The sequence below is a fragment of the Hypanus sabinus genome, chromosome 3 (assembly GCF_030144855.1).
Source record: "Hypanus sabinus isolate sHypSab1 chromosome 3, sHypSab1.hap1, whole genome shotgun sequence".
Classification (NCBI taxonomy): Eukaryota; Metazoa; Chordata; class Chondrichthyes; order Myliobatiformes; family Dasyatidae; genus Hypanus; species Hypanus sabinus.
Genome location: NC_082708.1, coordinates 144526168 through 144547573, shown reverse-complemented (window position 1 = coordinate 144547573; position 21406 = coordinate 144526168). Strand labels below are relative to the sequence as shown.

Here is a 21406-nt window from a genome sequence, read left to right as displayed (position 1 = left end):
TTGTGTTTGTGTTAGGCATACAAACAACGTGGCCTTGCCAATGGAGCTGATGGTAGTCAGAATCTCAGTGTTATGGTTGATCCTGAGAGAGGTCATTGATGTTGGTTGTTATCCTTTGAGTGGATATTGGAAGATTTTGTGAAGACCACATTTGCTATCTTTCCTGTGTCTCAATGTGCTTGCAATGGGCAATCCAGCTCTCAGCAAATATTGAAAGGCAAAGTTCACAGCTGAGCAGTAGACTGAGTTTTGTGTTAGACTAAGTCTTAGATTCTCAAACAACCTTCTCCTCAAATGACCGAAGACCATACTGCTGTATTAAAGACATGATGATGTTGCTTAGCAATGTCTGTCTCTGCAAAGAGATGGCTCCCAAGATATGGGAAGTGATTCTCAATTTTTAGCTTGTGATTCGTTTTTGTTGGAGGTTAGTATTGTACAGCAGGGCAGGATAGTAGAGGACTTGCATCTTTAGGATGTTATCTGTAAGACCCATTCTATTTTATGCTTCAGTAATGGAGTTGATGGCAACAGAGTTCAGCCTTCGTTGAGCACAGAAGCAAATTGAGCACAGACTGCAAATTAATTGCTGAGGTTAGGGTGTTCTTGGTTCTGGTAATTGATATCGGTTCAGGAGTTCTGCATTAGTCTGAAGATCCCCTGAGAGGTTTGGTATGGGTGAGTTGCAGCATTACGATGAGAAATATTGAAAGAGCTCTCAGGACAATGCTGAGGCTTTGAAACTGGTCTTTGCTGAGATTGGGTCTATTGTGGACCCATTGGTTTTTGATAATGGCTGAGATATCATTACCAGAGCAATGTTACTCCTTTGAATAAATGACAACAACACGGAAATTAAATGGAAATTATTTCCCTTTGATAGCTCCGGTAATTGTAACAACACCTCAGGAGATTTGGAATGTCAGTGGATCACAAGTTTACCTCAGCTGCGAAGTTATTGGAGTACCTACCCCTGTACTCACCTGGAACAAGGTTAGCAACTATCCAACAGTTTTATTCAGATCATAAAGTTTACAACATTTTTAAAAATGGGTTTCTGTGTCTTTCTGATTTGCATTTTGTGCTTGACGATGTTATGAGAATCTCATAATTTAATGTTTACCTCAATCACTTTGAGTTAGAATCTGTATATGTTAATACTTACATTGAAGTAAAACAGGATCTTCAATAGTCCCTTTGATTAACAATCATAGTTTAGAGCTATGGAATATCAGTAAAGACATCAAATTCAGTACAGTTATGGTGTTTTTATCAATGCGCACTGCAGAGAGTGAGACTATTCAGCCTATTATTTCTGTGCTGACTCCTTGCTAAATTAATCCAAAACTAATTCCACTCTCTTGCTCTCCCTATGGCTTCACCTACTTCAAATATTAGTCTAATTTTTCCTTAAAATAAGAAATGGTGTCAAATTTATTTCTCTGAGGCAAATTATTCTAGATATTTACAAATCATTTTAAGTTGATAGAAGATTTTCACTAACTTCCTAAATGGACATCATATACTGGTCTTGCTGAAAATTTTAGAATTTGAAATAAAGTGTTCTATTGTAGTTTTCTGCTCAAGTGAAAACAGGGAAAAGCTTTTCAGCCACTTAAACTTGTTCCATCATTTACTTATAGCATGGCTATAATTTATCTAGCTCCTTTCCCCTTTAGAACTCCCTTATAACAAAAATTGATAAAAGTTAGTCCAGGATAAATTAAATGGTGAATAGTCTGAGTCTAATTTTAAGATTATATCTAAAGATGAGAAGTCAGAGCAAGAATAGACCATCCATCCACTCACCCTGCTTCAATCAACAGAATAATAGTGGGCCATCTACTTCAATCCCTTGTTTCCAGATTCTTCCCATTAAGAAATACATTTTCTTCTTTCCTGAACGTATTTAAGGGCTGGACCACTATAGCCTTCTGGGGTAGAGAATTACACAATTTCACCTATCTTTGGGTGAATAACTTTCTCTTGATTTCAGTTCTAAATGGCATACACCATCTTCTGAGACTGAGTCCTGCTTATGGACTCTCCAGCCATTCTCTGTACCTGGTCTGTATAGTCCTTTAGAATTTTGGGGGTGCCTGTGAGATTCCCTCTCAGTGAATAACCAGCCTAACCAATCCTTCATTCATTCTGTCACCAATGAATCATTCTGGAATCCCTTGCAGCAGTTCTTCCATGGAAAAGACATCTCACCTTGGGTATAACAACCAAAACTGCAGATAAAACTCTCACAAAGACTCTTTACAGCTGCAGCAAAATATCTTTGCTCCTGTACTCAAGTCCTCTTGCAGTGAAGGTTAACATATTGATGCACGATCAATAACTCTAGGAGACTGGAAGTGAACAACAGGCTTTTATTAACAGCGAAAAGGGAGCATGACCACGTTGAAGACTGAGGGAGGAGCAGTGCCCCAATCGCCTTTATACAAGGGTCTGTGGGAGGAGCCACAGGAGCTGTCAGCAGGGGGATGTGTCCAGACAGGTATACATAGTTTACCACACATACTACAAGCCTTTGACTATTCTGTAACTGTACTCTTGCTTTCAGCAACTGGTGCTCACGGATACCCAGATCTTATTGTACCTCCACTTCTCCCAAACTACTGCCATTTAGATCAGAATCTGCCCTTCTGTTTTTTTTTTCAAAACCAAAGCTCAGCATATGTACAAAGGAAACAAATTTTTGTACTAACTTTCTCCAAACCTTTTATCAGAACTACTTCTCATAAGATACTATAGCAATCATGACAACTCCCTTTTATTTTTTAAAAAATGTTGATCAGATTAGCCCCCTTCATGCAACAACTTTTTAAATTCAATGGAATGTAAGCTAAGTTTATGCAATCTAACCTTTTAATTAACTTGGATCCTTGGGAACATTGTGCTGAAACTACTTGGTATTTGAAGGTCAATATCCCTATCCTGAGCTCTATTCAGCGAAAGGGACCTTGATGCTTGTAAGGTCAGCATAAAACAAGCTGATATGCTGGAACATGCCGGTGCTAAGAAAGAGAATGTGCAGGAACTTTTGAAAAGCATTCAGATACACAAGTCCCTGTGGCCAGATGGGATATATCACAGGTTACTATGAGAGGCAAGCAAAGGAATTTGTCCCTTTGGCAATGATCTTTGAATTTTCACTGGCCACAGAAGCAGTAGGAGATGATTGGGGATAACAAATGTTATTCCTTTTTTCAAGAAAGGGAGTAGGGATAACCCTAGAAATTACAGACTAGTGAGTCTTACTCCAGCAGTGAGCAAATCATTGGAGAGGATTTCTACATACAGGATTTACAAGCATTTGGGGAAGCACAGTCTGGTTAGGGATGCTCAGCATGGATTTGTGAGGGATACGTAATACCTCATGAGCCTGATTGACTTCTTTGAGGATGCAACAAACACATTGCTGAAGGTAGAGCAGGGGATGTGGGTTATATGGATTTTAGGCATATGATAAGGTCCCCATGGTAGGCTCATTCAGGAAGTTAGGAAGCATGGAATCCACGGAAGCTAGACTGTGTGGATTCAGTATTAGCTTACTGATAGATGGGAGAGGGTGGTAGTAGATGGAGTGTAGTAGATTCCTGGAACAATGTGAAGTGATTCCTTTAGAAGTTTGAACTTGAAGACTGAATGCAGAGTTAATGGCAGTATTCTTAGCTGTGTGGAGATACGGGGGATCTTGGGGTCCACGTCCATAGATTTCTGAAAACTGCCACACAAGTTGATAGGGATGTCAAGAAGGTCCATGGTGTGTTGGACTTCATTAGTCGGGAGATTGAATTCAAGAGCTGCAAGGTATTGTTGCAGCTCTACAAAACCCTGGTTAAACTGCACTTGGAATATTGTGTTTAGTTCTGGTTGCCTCATTATAGAAAGGATGTGAAAGCTGTAAAGAGGAGGCCGAGAAGATTTGCCAGGATGCTGCTTAGATTGGAAAGCGTGTCTTATGAGTCAATTATTTAGCCAGAGGGTGGTGAACCTGTGCAATTCATTGCTACAGATGTCTGTGGAGATCAAGTCATTGGGTATATTTAAACTTCGTGATTAGTAAGGGTGTCAATGGCTATGGGGAGAAAGCAGGAGAAAGGGGTTGAAAGGGTTAATAAATCACTAAATGAATGCTGGAGCAGACAGATGGGCCAAATGGCCTAATTCTGCTCCTATGTCTTATGGTCTTATAGGATAGATTGATTGAGCTAGAGCTTTTCTATTTGGTGCAAAGGAGGATGAGAGGCGATTTAATAGAGGTATATAAGATGACATGAGACATAGATTGGGTGGATAGCCAGACTTTTTCCCAGGGTGAAAATGAACAATACAAGGGGGCCTGGGGTAATGTCAGAGCTAAGTGTTTTTTTTTAAACACAGGTAGTTGCTGGACTGCCCTGTCAGTGGTGGTGGTGGTGGAGGCAAATACATTTTGGACATTTAAGAAACAATTAGATAGACACATGGATGATAGAAAAATGGAGGGCTACGTAGAAGGGATGGAGGTTAAATTGGTCTTGAAGTAGGTTGAAAGGTTGGCACAACATTGAGGGCTGAAGGGCCTTGTCTGTTCTATGTTCTAGTGACCAAAACTGAACACATTATTTCCCAGATCGTCTGGAAAGTTGCTTAACAAATAAACCTCACTATCTCAATTTTGTATTAAAAATTCCTTGACATAATAATCTTATTAATCAGAACACTTTTACCAACCTGTCAACATGGATTCCCGAATCGCTTTGTCACAATCCTCAGTTTCTTTTGATTACTAATACGTCTTACACAGATCCAAGACCATGATGAATTTTATCGGTCATTCTTTGGTCCATTCATTCTTCACTTTGTTGCTATCTCCTGTGTTTCTTTAACTTAGTGTTTGGATACACCATTCTTTATTTCTTCATCCATACTGTTTACCAGTAATGCTGAGGCATAGATCCCTATGGTCTATTTTACCATAAATTTTTCCATTTACCATTTTCCTTGTTGTTCCCATCCATTTACTAAAGTTAAATAATGAGTATCTCGTGTACAAACATGACTTGTATTGATCAGCTAATTTTTTTTTAAAGAACTAATAGATTCTAATCACTTCCTCAGGTCAACAGGTTTTTAAGACCATAAGACATAGGAGCAGAATTAGGCTATTTGGTCCATCAAGTCTACTCCGCCATTTGATCATGACCGACTTACTGCATGCTCCCTCTCCACCATGGTCTCCTGCGTTCTCCCCATAATCTTTGGCATCCTTACTAATCAAGACCCAAGCAACCTCCACTTTAGATATACCCCATGACTGGGCCTCCACAGCCATCAAGGTAGTTATTCATCAGATTCAGCACCCTCTGGTTAAAGACCAGTCTCTGGTTCTAAAGGGACATCCTTGTAATCCGAGACTCTCCCGCTTTTGGAAACCACCTCTCCATGTCCACTCTATCCTGGCCTTTCAATATTTGGTAGGTTTCAAAGAGATCCACCCCCATTCTTCTAAACTCCAGTGAGTACAGACCCAGAGCCATGAAACGCTCCTCATATGTTACCACGTTCATTTCTGTAACCATTCTCGTAAACCTCCTCTGGATTCTTTCCAACACCAGCACGTCCTTTCTTAGAGATGGGGCCCAAAACTGCTCTGAATACTCAAAATCTGGTATGACCCGAGCCTTATAAAACTCGTAGAACATAGAGCAGTCCAGCACAGTACAAAGCTCACAAGGTTATGCCGACTTTCCACCTACTCCAAGATCAAATTAATGCTTCCTTCCTGCGTTGTCTTCCAATTTTCTTTCATTCATGTACCTATCCAAGAGTCTCTTAAATGTCCCTAATATATCTATCTCTACCACGCCCCCAGCAGCTCATTCCACATATCTACCATTCTCTGTGTTTAAAAAGAAAAATACTCATCTCTGACATCACCTTTCTCCAAACACCTTAAAATAAGCCTACTATAGGGAACAACGTCAAACACTTTATACACTACATCCTCTGCTCTACCTTCATCAATTTGTTTTGCCATTTTCACAAAGAATTCAATCAGGCTTATGAGGCATGACCTGCCCCTCACAAATCCATGTTGACCATCTCTAACAAGACTGTGCTTCTCTGAATGCCCATCAATTCAGCCTCTAAGAAACCTCTTCAATAATTTACCCACCACTGAAGTAAAACTCGCTGGTTTATAATTTCCAGTTATCCCTCTGCCTTACTTGAACAAATGAAGAACACTTGCCACCCTCTAATCATTTGGTCTTACTACTGTGACCAGTGAGGGCACAAAGATCATCACAGCAATATCTTCCCTCACTTCCCATAGTAACCTTGGTTATCCGATCCAATCCCTGGGACTTACCTAGCCTAATGTTTTTCAAAAGTTCCAGCACATTCTCTTTCTCAACATTGGTAAGTTTCAGCATATCAACCTGGTATATGCTGTTATCACATTTATCAAGGCCCTTCTCACTGAAGCAAAGTACTCACTAAGGAGCTCTACTATCTCCTCTGACACCAGGCAAGTTTCCTCATTTATCCCTGATCAGTTCTACCCTCTCTAGTCATCCTCCTGTTCTTCACATATGTGTAGAATGCCTTGGGGGTTTTCCTTAATCCTACTTGCTAAAGCTTTTTCATGCTGCCTTCTGGCTCTCCTATGTCCATTCTTCAGCTCCTTTCTGGCTACCTGGTAACTCTCCAGAACCCGTCTGATCCTTGCATGTGAAACCTTAAGTAAGCTTCTTTCTTCACCTTGACTATGTGTTCCACATCTCCTGTCATTCCACCATCCTTTCCTTGCTTCAATGGGACAAACCTATCCAGAACCCCATGAAAGTGCTCCCTAAGCAATCTCTATATTTCTGTTCCCAATTTATGCTCCTATGTTTCTGCCTAATAGTATAAATTCACCATCCCTCAATTAAATATTTCCCTATACTGTCTGCTCCTATCCCTCCCCAAAGCTATGATAAATGTCAGGGTGTTGTGGTCACTCTCTCTGAAATGCTCACCCACTGACTGATCTGTCACCTTCCACTTCCCTACACTGTATTCCATCTGTCACTTCTTTGGCCATTCTCCTCATCTGTCTAGATCATCCTGCAGGCTCCCTGCTTCCTCAAATCTACCAACCCCTCCGCCTATCTTTGTATCATCTACAAATTTAGTGGCTATCAATTCCACCATCCAGGTTATTAAAATGATGAGAAAAGTAGTGAACCCAGCACTGCCCCCTACAGAACACCTGTAGTCATCTGTAACCAACCAAAGTGGGTCCCCTTTATTCCTTTACTTTGCCTCCTGCTAGTCAGCCAATGTTCTGTCCATGCTAGTAGTTTTCCTGCAATACCATAGGTCCTTATATTGTTTAACAGCCTTGTATGAGGTTTCTTGTCAAAAGTCTTCTGAAAACCCAAGTAAACAATAGCTTCTAACTCTCCTTTATCTATCCTGCCTATTTAAATTAGATTAGACTCAACTTTATTGTCATTGTGCCAAGTACAGATACAAAGCCAAATGAAATGCAGTTAGCATCTAACCAGAAATGCAAAGAATAGTGTTATTTACAAAATAACTGTGAATAAAAAGTGCTACAGCACACAAATATAAAAGTACTGAGACAGTACAATATGGGTGCAATACTGCTTAGCGCTGTGTTGTGAGGTTCAGCAGGGTCACAGCCTCAGGGAAGAAACTCTTCCTGTGCCTGCTGGTGTGGGAGCGGAGGCTCATGTAGCGCCTACTGGATGGGAGGAGCGTAAAAAGTTCATGGTTAGGGTGAGACGCATCCTTGATAATGCTTTTCGCCTTGCCCAGAAATTGTTCTTGGTAGATGTTCTCAAAGGTGGGCAATTGGGTGCCAATAATCCGCTGGACTGTTTTCACCATATGCTGGAGTGTTTTGCGGTCCGATACGGGACAATTGCCATACCACACTGAGATGCAGTTGGTGAGTATGCTCTCAATGGTACAGTGGTAAAAGTCCGTCAGTATCCTGGGACAGAGATGTGCTTTCCTGATGCTCCTCAGGAAACAAAGGTGCTGTTGTACCTTTTTGATCAGGATGGAGGAGTCCAGGGACCAGGTGAGATCCTCGGAAATGTGGACACCAAGGGATTTGAAGCTTGATACATGCTCCACTACAGCTCCATTGATGTAGATGGGGACGTGAGTGTGGCTCCTAGCATGCCTGAAGTCCACAGTGATCTTCTGGGTGTTAAGGGCCAGGTTGTTGTCGGCACACCACGCAGCCAGGTGCCGTACCTCATCCCTGTAGGCCATCTCGTCATCCCCTTTGATCAGGCCAACCACCGCGGTGTTGTCTGTGAACTTGATTATAGAATTAAAACCATGTACAGGTACGCAGACATAGGTGAAAAGGGACTACAGAAGAGGGCTTGGCACACAGCCTTGAGGCATGCCAGTGTTCAGGGTGAGAGTGGAGGAGGAGAGGTTGTCTAACTTAACAGATTCGGGTCTGTTAGACAGAAAGTCCAAGGTCCAATTGCAGAGGGATGAGCTGATACCAAGCTGGTGAAGTTTTGCGATTTGCTTGGAGGGGGTCACAGTATTGAATGCTGAACTAAAGTAAATGAACAGCATTCTGACATAAAAGTTGGGACTGTCCAGGTGGGTCAGGGCAGAGTGAAGTGCCGTGGAGATGGCATCCTCTGTTAACCTAGGCAAATTGATGGGGGTCCAGGGTAGTGGGCACACAGGATTTTAAATAGATATGATTCTTCAAAGAATTCCAAAAGATTTGACAGGCAAGATTTCCAATTCAGGAAACCATGCTGACTTCAGCCTATTTTATCATCTGTCTCCAAGTACCCTACGACCTCATCCTTCATAATGGGCTCTAATTAATCTTGCCCACCACTGAAGTCAGGCTAAATGATATGTAAATTCCTGTTTATTGCATCTCCCCTTTCTTAAAGTGGTAATTTTCTAGTCCTCTGGAACTAATCCAGATCTAGTGATATTGAAAGATTGTTATTTATTGCCTCCACAATCTCTCCAGAACCCTAGGTGTAGTCCATCCATTCCAGGTGACTTAACTACCTTCAGACCTTTCAAATTCCCAAGCACCTTTGCCTTAGAAATAGCAACTACATTCACTTCTGCCTTCAACACTTGAAATTTGGGCATATTGCTGCTGTCTTCCACAGAGCAGATGTCAAGTTTGGAAAATTTGCAAATATCTAAGAAAATAGCACTGCAAGTTTACATTCTAACTAGCAAATTCCTCTTTTCACTATCCTGTAATAAAATCTATCTGGGTTGAAGAGAGATTGTTCCTACCGAGTTTCATTATTTTCCTTCTGACCATTTTAAACTTGCATTAAGGTCCCTTGAGTTCAATGCACGGAAACAATAAATTTGTTGCTAATTAAATATTTCATTGTTAAAGCTTCTAGTAATTCAAATAGAGTCTTAGCTTTGAACTTTTTTGGAATTGCATTCAAGAGAACACAAGAGAAAACCTCAGAATATTCCATATTTACAGGAGCATTCTTCCAACAGAGCATAAAATATTCTCCAGATGGTATACTTGTATCTAAAATATTGTTTTTATTATCAAGATAAAAATTAATTAATAATTCTCAAGCTGATAATCTGCTGCATTTCAAATGATAGGTAATGAAAACAACTACTGGTGTGGAAAAGGCAGAGTTACTCCCTGGTGACCGTGACAACCTTGCCATCCAGACTCGAGGTGGGCCAGAGAAGCACGAGGTGACAGGATGGGTGTTGGTAAGTTTTTAATCCCGATCTGAGAATATTAATTAGAAAGTTAAATAAACTTTATAAAAGAAAATGTTAAAACTTCATTTATTGTACTTGTTACAGTAGGTCTTGTACACAAACTAATCTCAAGTCAGTGCACATTACAGCACCAAATATCATTTTAAAGTATTTTATTGGCTGTGAAGCACTTAGGGCTGTCAGCACATAATACGTTCTTTCTTTGTGTAATGATATGGCTACCCATGAAGTAAAACTCTTGCAATTCCACTGCAGAAATAAAGGAATGCAAATAACCCAAAATAGAATTTAATTACACACCTCATCATGGAAGTTAGCATTTCCTTTCTCCACACTAAACCGTGACAACCTCTCTGATTGAGACTGCAAATTTTGTCATTTATCATGATCAGTTCTATGCTGAATTCTGTCTCTGAAAGGGTGGAAAAAGCAGAATTGAGACTGATGCCGTATCCGCTGAAAAAACTTTAAATATTACGACTTCAGTACGTGTTCAGCCCCGATCAGACTGTCTTTCATGTAACTAGTTTTAAAATAATACATAGTGGAGTCTTGTAATCTATCAAAAGATTTTTTTCCCTTATCTATTCTGCTAAATTCTTTTAACATTATTCACATTTTAAACCAGCCTGAACAAATTTGAACTGCAACACTGTTGCTGCTTTAATTACAGAATGTTCCTGATTAAAGCAGCTAAAACCTGGCACCAAAGGCGCTAAATTTGCAGTTTCTCTGAGGCAAGTTTGCATCTTCGTTCCCAGTTTACAATAGAATCTAAACAAAATAGCCACTTGGAATTGATAAACCTCCGAGAAACATTCTATGGTGCTTAGTCAAAAAGTAGAATAAGACTTGGACCTAGAAATTTATTCTTGTCACCCACGTTTTACAAATGTAAAATAGGAACACAAGTTTTCTGTAACACAAAATTATTACAGCAAAGGGGCCACTCAGCCTATCAAAACTGGCATTTTGTTTAGTAGGGGCATGTAACTTATTCTTCTTTGACTCTCAAAATCCCTGCAGAATGAATATACTATTTCCACCACCCTTCCAGTTAGTGAATTCATAAAAGCTTTTTTTCTTTTGCCCCAAATTTTAAATCTGTACTACAATCTGCTAATAAAACTCTTCCTTTTGTTTACTAAATCTAAACCAGCTGTGACTCTTTGCTTCAAGATCAATCCCAATCCCTCCAGACTAACCTTGTTGCTGTATTCTCTCATCAGTAGATCTGTGCAAATAAATGTGCCATATATATTCTTTGGAATTCCCACATTTTTCCTTAAGTGTTACAATTGGAACCAGATATAATATTCTACCTTAAGTTTGTTCTGTGTAAATTCAACATAACTTCCTTTATTTTGTACTTGTATAAAAAGCCTGAGGAACTCAAATGCTTTCCTCACAACTGCCACTACATGCATGTACATTGGTAAATTAAAATTATTTAAAAAAATATACAGATATGGGAAATTTGAACTAAAAACATGAAGTGGTAGAAAGACTCAGCACGTCAGGCAGAATCTGTAGAAGAGAAATTAGGTTAATATTTCAGATAAAGACCCCTGGAGAGAACTGAGATACGGAATAGATGCAGAGGGAGGGATAGAACAAAAGGAGTATCTCTGACAACCCAGGGTTACTATTGGTAATAAAGTGTTGCTGAAGCCTTCTACTTGAGGGAAGTTGGAAAAATGGACAAAAACATAAGCATACATAACTGCTGTGACACATTGGTCAAATTGATTAAGTGCCTAGCAGTGTCAATCAAGATAAAAAAAATATTACAGATGAATAAATGACAAGAGTTCTGGCAGGTATAATGTAAGCAAAGTGAGTTCCTGAGTATCTTGAATTCAATATTGAGTTATGAAGGCTGCAACATATTCCAACAGAAGATGGGGTGCTGACCTCAAACTTATTTTGGACCTTTGACCACACTGATTGTGGCTTTTTGCAGTGTTACGAGGGTGAGTGAGATGAAGATTTGGAGAGACAAACATCTGGAAGTTCGGGGTGGGGGAGAAAAGATGGTCTGCAAATCAGTTGCCCAATCATGAAGCAATTTCCTCTGAAAATGAACTAGAATGTTCTCAGTCCCAGGGGCTGCCACCAAAATACTAATTCCTCCTTGTGAGTCTGCAGAAATTTCAAAAGCTTTTCTAACTCTTCTTCAGACCACCCCAAAGTGCACCCATTCATAGCCTCATTGAAGCTCATTGCTGGGAAACAAGCCAACATGTTATCCAAAAGTGCTAAGCTATCCTGCTTTCCTTCAATCCCTGAATGACATCCAAAATGTACTGATGCTAAATATACTAAAAGTTACACATTTTGTTCCCATTGTACTGTCTATTTAGATGAGAGTTCAAAGTGGTGGGGGTGAGGGGGAAGAGGAGGAAGCTGAAGACATTAGGTGTGGGAATTAAATTTCAGAGTGTGGTACCTATTTTCTGATAATAGGACTAATAATTCAGGATAAGAACAGGCCAGAACATACTACAAATTTGAATGGGTAAGTTGAGCAGTGTTAAATCTGAGACTTGAGACAGGAAATATAAACCATACAAATGCACAACATTTTAAAGGTATCATCCCTCCCTTCCTGTTTATATTTAGATTTCTCCGCTCACTGAAGCAGATGCAGGAGAATATGAATGCCATGCATCTAACACCAAGGGAGAGGCTGCAGCTACTGGAAATATACATGTGGTTGATGAACTTAAAGGTAAGTGCAGCAAATGATGGGTTTCATATACCTGTGTGCATTCCCAGTTAAACTGAAGAAATTGATGAGAGGGAGCCAGTAAGACATGGAAACCACAAAAGATGGTCAGGGACATTTAGCCAAACATGCAAAAACTCCTCCATCAGCTTCTCCTCCAAGTGATGCACCAAAATGATATAGTTCCTTTATCATCTCTGGATTCAAATCTTTGGAATCTTGAGTCCTCAGAGACTCCATCTTCCCCTCACCTCACCATCCCTGAAAACCCCAAACCTCCTTTCTCCTTAGACACTACCAACCCTCTTCTGATCCCAGCTCTAATTGTGCCAAATCTTCACCATTCCCTCTGACCTTCCCCTCTCTGAGGCAGAACTTTCTGTCCTTGGGTAGGGCCTCACTTTTGTCCCTCTGCACCTACGCCTTCAGTGAGTTCTGTGCCCCTCACCCCTTCCAAACTTCTTGCTCTCCACTCCCCCTGCACTACTCCTAACCTATCAAACCCCAAGATAAAGTGGATACTGTAGTAGTCTGGCAAACTATATCTCTTCCCACCCTGTTAATTGTAAAAATGCCATCCCCTTCTCTCAATTCCTCCATCTCCACCACATCTGCTCTCAGGATAAGGCTTTTCATTGCAGAATGGAGATGCCCTCCTTCCAAAAAAAAAAGGGAGGGGGCTCCCTTTCCTCCACCATCCATGCTGCCTTCAACCACATCACTTCCATTTCACACATGTCTGCACTTACCCCGTCCTTCCACCAACCGATCAGGGATAGGGTTCCTGTTGTCCTCACATACCACCCCACGAGCCTCTGCATCCAGCATTTAATTCTTCGCAACTTCCACCATCTCCAATGGGAACCCACCACCAACACATCTTTCCCTCCCCCCCACCCCACGTCCTGCTTTCCATAGGGATCACTCCCTACGAAATTCCATGTCCATTCATTCCTCCCCACTGATCTCCCTTCTGGCACTTGTCCTTGTAAGCAGAACAAATGCTACAGCTGCCTCTACATCTCCTCCCTCACTACCATTCAGGGCCCTAAACAGTCCTTCCGGATGAGGCAACACTTCACCTGTGAGTCTGTTGGGGTCATATACTGTGTCCTGTTCTCCCGGCATGACCTCCTGTATATCAGTGAGACCCGAAAGAGATTGGGAGACCACTTCCCTGAGCATCTGCCAGAAGAAGCGGGATCTCCCAGTGGCCACCCATTTTAATTCCACTTTCCATTCCGATATGTCAATCCATGGCCTCCTCTACTGTTGAGATAAGGCCACACCGAGGTTGAAGAAACAAAACCTTGGGTTCTGTCTGGGTAGCCTCCAACCTGAGGACATCAGTTTCTCAGGCTTCTGGTAATGCTTCCCCACACCCCTTTTCCCTTTCTCACCTTATCTCCTTGCCTGCCCATCACCTCACTCTGGTGCTCTTCCCCCTTTTCTTTCTTCCATTGCCTTCTGTCTTCTATTAGATTCCCCCTTTTCCAACCCTGTATCTCTTTCACCAATCAATTTACCAGCTCTTTTCTTCATTCCTTTCCCTCCTGGTTTCAACTGTCAGTCTTGTTTCTTTCCTCCCCCCACCTTCCCCCACCTTTTGAATCTATTCAACTTTTTACCCCCAGTCCTGCTGAAGGGCCTTGGCCCGAAATGTCAACAGTGCTTTGTTCAGTTCCTTCAGCATTTTGTGTGTGTTGCTTGGATTTCCATCATCTGCAGCTTTTCTTCTGTTTGTGAATGTCATTGCCAGTGTATGTCAGATGAGCTGGTGCCAAAAATTCCTATGGAAGCATAAGATTTATGACAAAGACTGCATGTAGCTACAGTAGTTATATTCAATGCTAAAACAAATGGATGGTTATTACAAATGATCCAGTGAATTGCACTCAACTTGCCAACTGTGCAGGAACCATATTTTGTCCTATTAACCTCTGGTGTTTTGTCCTGCAGAGAAAGCATGAGAAAAATGACGAAAGGCAGCCTGAACCACAAGCACGGCTACTTGCAGGGAATTCTGTGACTAAGTGTAGACTCTGCGCAATTTTTTTTCCATATCCTATAAATTAAGTTTTATAGGGATCTATCTTATTCTCGTACACTGTATTGACCCAGTTACTTATTATGGTTTATGTAGCTTTTATATTTACTCTGCTTGCAATACAATGATATAAATCAATAAGGACAAGGGGAAGAAGTTGTTATATACTCGAGGCAAAGAAAATAAACAATTTACATAAAACAATACAGAATTTTATTTTTGTTCTCACAACAAAATCTACTTACAACACTGGCAAAAAAATAAATTCACAACTGAAAACATACAAATAAGTATGGCTCAAGATCTGGTACTTGAACAAGAAATGCCCTTTTCTGTACCAACTTGTGCACTTAGTTCTGCAAGTAATTTTGCCAGTCACATATTTCTTTATCTATATTTAAGATGGTTTGTCTGTGTGATGATCATGTTCAGTCCATCATGAAACCATCATTCGTGGTGCGATACTCATTGACATCAACTCCTGGAAGAGAAGTTTACAGGCATAGGGCATCCGTACCAAAGAAATCTGCAGATCAAACAACAAGATAAATAAAAATCAATTTTGTAAGACAATAATTCAAATTTTGTCCCCTTAATAACAATACTGACATTTCTGACTGGTCACAGTTTATCCTCATTAAAAATCACGCTTATGAATGATTCTCTTGCTGCCTTCAGTTACCGTCAAGAATTCAGAGCCACTTATATCAGTCAAACCTTGTAAAGACTAGAGGCACACTGTAATTCATGGTGGATGGGATCCAATCCAGCAAGCTGCTTTCTTAAGGGCTATTGAAGCTGCACTCACCCCAGCAGGTGGAGTTTTTTTAATTCACCTTAGTAATGTGCCAAGCAGGAAATTAATTGCTTGCCTCATTAAATTCAGCTTCTGATCTGCTCATGTACTCACTGTATTTATGTGATTAGTCTAGTTCGGGGGTTCCCAACCATTTTTATGCCGTGGATCCCTACCATTAATCCGGTCTGTAGACCCCAGGTTGGGAACCCCTGGTCTAGTTGAACTTCTAATCACTGGTGACCTCCTCCATCTAAAATGTTGAAGATGGAGGCTCAGCCAGGGTAATGCCACTGAGTGCCAGGGAACAGGTGGTTAAGACTCTTCTGTTGGTTACAGACATTGGTGAGAAGTCAAAACAAAACTAAAGATGCTGGAAGTCTGAAATAAAACCAGAACATGTAAGGAATTCAGGTCAGACAGCATCTCTCCGTGCAAAGAAAAGTTAATATATCAGATTGAAGATCTTTCCATCTGAACACTCTTGACAATGGTCTTCAATTGAAAACATTAACTTGCTTTCTCTCTTCCCAGATCCTGCCTGACCTGCTGAGCATTTCCTGTTTTAAATTTATGACAGTGCCTGGCAGTTTCAAGAACAAATGATGTTCACCACCTATCATCCCATTACTAAATATTATCTAGAATTCAGGGGCTACCAACCTGGGGTCCATGGAACTCTTGCTTAATGGTATTAGTTCATGGCATAAAAAAGGTTGGGAACCCCGGCCTAGATCTTGCTGCACATAGTTATGAGCTGCTAACATTCCCAATTTCAGCTTAAACGGTAGATGGAAGACCAAGGATGAAGTATTGAAATGGATGGGAGCTTGGGTTAAGTCACTGCCCTGAGGAACTTATGGGGCCATGAAAATTGAATAAAGAAGATTACAACACAGTACAGGCCCTTCAGTCCACAATATTCTGTCAATCTTTTAACCTACTTTAAAAGTTTAATCTAACCCTTCCCTCCTATATAGCCCTTGATTTTTCTATCATTCATGTGCCTAAGATTTTCTTATATGTCCCTAATGCATCTGCTTCTACCATTATTCCCAGCAGCAGCTTCCACACAACTACCACTGACTCGCAGCCATCTTCCTTTGAGCAAGTTATGAGTCAAATCACTAGATCATTGTCAATCACTTGAATTTCAGACTTTTGGTCCACATTACAGACCAAGGCATTGTTTTTTTTTTTCTGGACAAAACACAAACTAAGCAATGGTGTGCAGATTATTAGCAAAAATTACTTATTACAACATTTTTCATCATTTTATTGAATAAGAGTATGCTGATTGGGTTTATAATATGGTTATTGGATTTTGCTGCTTTTTACAGATTTGGTAACTTGGTATGGTTGGGTAGATGTCTGCATTGTTACCACTTAACAGCTTAGATTGTTGTGTGGTTATTTCTGAGCAGAACTCTCCAGTTCTAAAGCTGTAATACAATTTTGTCCCATATTCAATAATATGTCTTTCCTTCATTGTCTGGGGTGAAATCATGTCAGGAAAGCCATCAGAACCAATTCAGGTCTGTTTCAGACTTTTGCCCCTTGACCTCTTGGAATTGAATGGAGGCTATTTCAGATACCCAATACAGAATCTTACAACAAGGGCGGAGATTTCAACTTCAATCTGAGAATATTTCCATTAAGATCAGAGATGTAAAGTACAATTAAAATAATTCACCAAGCCAAACTAAAGGCCTGCAATGGGCCTATTTTAGGCTTCAAGCACCACCAGAAGATACATTATGCCAGATACAGAAATACTTCCAAGTGGACTGATCCTTCATCTACCTGACTCAATCTGCAGATCATTTAAAACAGTCACAGTTATCTAGAAACGATAGCAGGAAAATGTAAACTAGCTTTAGGACAGCACTGTTATTATAGATATTCCCACATAGCTGTTTTCCTCAATTAGATGCAACATACTGACACAGGCTACTCATGCACATAGAAATGCAATAATTCAAATACAGAAACCACTATGTGTCTTTTGTATAGGGGAACCTGCAACCAAAATGGCAATTGTGCTGATATATATACTGCAAGTTCTGTATAGACAAACAACATACTCATTCAACAAATCACAAAAATATCCCACATTACTCTGAATAACCATATCTTAGAAACTGTGTGGCTAAAATCTACCAAATGTCCATGCTACAGATAATCAGTTTCATACATACCTGAGTTTTGTTACGGCATCCTCTGCATTCGTAAGTGTGTGTTCTCGTATTGGCAATTGCCATGAGCCCACACAGATTGCATACGTGCACCTGATATGGATCAGAAACCTCAAATAGCCTCTCTCTCAAAAACTGGGCTGCACCATGAGCAATCTGACAATCTCGTTCCATCTCCCCAAAACGCAGACCACCATCACTAAAAAAGATCAAATCACATTTTACTGCTAGGAGCAAAGGCTAATAAATTAAAGCCAGATGTCTTTCTGAATTCTATCCCACTAGTTATTCTTGAGCTTAGGAAAGAACTGAACAGAATCTGATATCTGTCCCATCCCATTCTTATGTAAAGTCTGGCCTTACTAGATACATCCAGACCCATAAACAAAAAGGATTTAACATAGCAAAGCTGTTTACAAAAAATTGTTAAAGAATTTGCACACAAGTTGAACAATTATTGAATAATTACAAAACAAAATAATGTAAACCAGAAATGAAAGGTCTTGGCAGCCAAAAGATAATGAACAGTAGATAACTCATGTGGCATTACACTGGAATAAGACCATAAGACAGAGGAGTAGAATTAGGCCATTTGGCCCATTGAGTCTGCTCCACCATATCATCATGGCTGATCCATTTCACTCTCAGCCCCAATCTCTTGCCTTCTCCCCGTAACACTTTATGCCCTAATTAATTAAGGATCTTCAGCCACCTCCTTTAGAACCCAGGGTGTAAACTATTGAGTCCAGGTGACTTAATTACCTTCAGACCTTTCAGTTTCCCAGGCACAGTCTCCCTAATAATGACAACTTCTCTCACTTCTGCCCCCTGACACATTCATACTTCTGGCATACTGCTAGTGCTTCCACAGTGAACAATGATACAAAATACTTATTCAGTTCGTCCACCATTTCCTTGTCCTATATTACTAACTCTCCAGCAGCATTTTCCAGCTGTTTGATATCTATTCTCGTCTCTCTTTTACTCTTTAGATATCTGAAGAAACTGTTGATTTACTAATTGAACATAGAATAGTACAGCACAGGAATAGGCCACTTGGCCCACAGTGTTGAGCCGAACCAGCTAAAAAGCAAATCAAAAACACCCAAACACTAATCACTCCATCTCCCTTATATCCACGTGCCTATTGAAACGTCTCTTAAAAGCCTCTAATGTATTTGCCTCTACCGCCATACCAGATAGCGCATTCCAGGCATCCATGACTCTGGGTTAAAAACTTGTCTCTCACTTCCTCCTTGAACCTAACCCCTCTCACCTTCAATGCATGCCCTGTGGATTTAGGCATTTTAACCATGGGAAACAGATACTCTATCTACGCTCTCATAATCTTGTAAACCACTATCAGATCTCCCCTCAGCCTCCAACACTCCACAGAAATACAGCACAGAATAGGCCCTTATGGCCAATTGAGCTATGCCAACTAGCAATCCACCAATTTAACCCTAGCCTAATCATAGGACTATTTACAATGACCAATTAACCTACCAACTGGTAAGTCTTTGGACTGTGGGAGGAAACCACAGCAGTGATGGGAATTGAACCAGAGTCACTGGTACTGTAAAGCATTGTGTTAACCCCTACACTACCATGCTGCCCTCATGGTATCCTCTTTAATATTATTGGCTAGCTTAACTTCGTATTCTATCTTTTCCCTCTTTGACTTTTTAAGTCTATTTCTATTGGTTTTTAAAAGCATCCCAATCCTCTAACTTCCCACTAATTTGAGCTCTATTGTATGCCCTCTCTTTGACTTTTATGTTGGCTTTGACTTCCCTCGTCAGCCACAGTTGCATTATCCTGCCTTCAGCATACTACTTTTTCTTTGGGATGTATCTAGCTTACACCTTTGGAATTGCTCCTAGAAACTCCAGCCATTGCTGTTCTGTCATCATCCCAGCTTGAGCCCCCTTCCAATCTACTTTGGGCAGCTCCTCTCATGCCTCTAATGTTGCCTTTACACCATTGTAATACTGTAACATCTAACTAGCTTCTCCCTCTTGAAGTGCAAGGTGAATTCCAACACATTATGATCACTTTCCCATAAAGGTTCCCTTACCTTAAGCTCTATAAATCAATTCCAGTTCATTGCACAATATTTGATTGTTGCTCAAAATTGCCAGATTCAAAAAATGGAAAATATTTGCCAAATTTCAGCTTACCGAGATCTACCCTCCATAGGTTGCCTATTAAGGATCTGAACAGGTCCTCTTGCACGGGAATGAATTTTGTCATCTACCATATGTTTCAAGCGCTGATAGTAAGTAGGACCAATAAAGATCTGTGATGTGAGCTTACGTCCTGTGAATCCATTGTATAAAACCTAAAATGAGAGGGAACGTATCATTAATTTTTTCTTTTATGCGAAAAAAGCAATTATACATCCTAACCTGAATCAAGAGTCTAAATCTCAAGAGTGCAGCCTCAGAATAAATCGACATCCCTTTAGAACTGAGGTTACTAAGAATTTCTTCAGAGAGTGATAAATCTTAGGAATTCACTGCTACAGAGTGCTGTGGATGCCCAGTCATTTTATTTGCATTGTAAGGGTACATTTAAGACAGAGACCGATGGGATCTTCATCTACTCCTAGACAGGTATATGGAGGAATTTAAGGTGGAGGGTTATATGGGAGGCAGGGTTTAAGGGTCAGCACAACATTGTGGGCTGAAGGGCCTGTACTGTGCTGTATTGTTCTATTGTTCATTGGTAAGGGGGTTAAGGGTAAAGAAAGTAGGTGCAAGAATAGAGTTGAAAAACAGAAATCAGCCATGATTGAATGATGGAGCAGACTCAATGGACTGAATGACCTAATTCTGCTGTTACCTTATGGTCTAATTAGAATACAAGGGCCATCAAATGGCTTGCAAAAAATCCTTTCTGTATAATAATATCAGTTATGGGACCTATATGCTAATATGAAATGATTAAATGCACATGAATAGCATATCCAGAACATCATGTCAGAAAACTTAAAACCACTTTTGTTTTTGAGTGCACTTTGGGCTGATTTATTCTAGAGGTGGCACAGACAAATTTATTTTTTTTGTTGACTTCATTTGCACTGTTTCATTTGTTTGGAACGTATTGAAATGAATCAAAATATTTTCATTCAAATTTTGAATTTCACTTTTCATGGATACTTCATTAAGTGCCCACAATGTAGAAAAAGGAAGAAGGAAATACTCATTTAGATGATTCCAAGATATTCCTCTTCGAATAAAAAAAGGCTGATTTCTTGGCGATATCTCTGTATAGTTAAGTGTCAAAGTATTTAATCTTTACTTCGAAACTGAAAGTAAAGAAAATACATCTAACAATATTCAAGCTGCGAGAAAAGTGTTCTGTCACTCTTATTAAAAAGCTGTGCCAAACTGAATAAATTCTTTTCTGTGTGTATATGTATATATACACACTGGAAAAATTACCTCATTGCCTCGGAGGTGATACCCATAGTCCGATAACAAGTTTGAAATCTTCTGTACGTTAACAGCATCATTGAAAGGTGTTGCATCACCAATTTCACCCTTATTTGCTGATACCTGGAAGTATAACAAAAGAATGAGAATACAATCAAATTATAATTACATAAAGTTAATTTCTGATTGACTTTAAACATACCTTCCCTTGCAGACACTCAATCAAGTGACCAATTGTCATTCGAGATGGAATGGCATGTGGATTGATTATAATATCTGGGGTGATACCTTCACATGTGAATGGCATGTCCTACAAAGCAAAAATAACCAAATAATTAATGTTAATGGTGAGCAAAAAGGGTAAGAGCAATTTAAAACTGCATTAAAACTACTTTTTTAAAACTGCATTTCCAACAAATTGTATTATGTAGC

General features: G+C 40.1%; 2 protein-coding genes across 2 annotated transcripts in view; one reads left to right on the top strand and one right to left on the bottom strand.

Annotated features, from left to right (window-relative positions):
- igfbp7 (insulin-like growth factor binding protein 7) overlaps positions 1-14750 on the top strand; it is a 36907-nt gene extending 22157 nt beyond the window's left edge. The window contains exons 2-5 of the mRNA XM_059965291.1: positions 884-993; positions 9643-9759; positions 12394-12502; positions 14459-14750. Of these exons, the coding sequence (XP_059821274.1) occupies positions 884-993; positions 9643-9759; positions 12394-12502; positions 14459-14469 (347 nt within the window). The 3' untranslated portion in view covers positions 14470-14750. The remainder of the gene's footprint in view (positions 1-883; positions 994-9642; positions 9760-12393; positions 12503-14458) is intronic.
- Positions 14737-21406, bottom strand: part of polr2b (RNA polymerase II subunit B) — a 58865-nt gene continuing 52195 nt past the window's right edge. The window contains exons 21-25 of the mRNA XM_059965290.1: positions 21177-21284; positions 20984-21097; positions 19718-19878; positions 17541-17736; positions 14737-15072 (exon numbers count right to left, since the gene is read on the bottom strand). Coding sequence (XP_059821273.1) covers positions 14983-15072; positions 17541-17736; positions 19718-19878; positions 20984-21097; positions 21177-21284 — 669 coding nt within the window. The 3' untranslated portion in view covers positions 14737-14982. The remainder of the gene's footprint in view (positions 15073-17540; positions 17737-19717; positions 19879-20983; positions 21098-21176; positions 21285-21406) is intronic.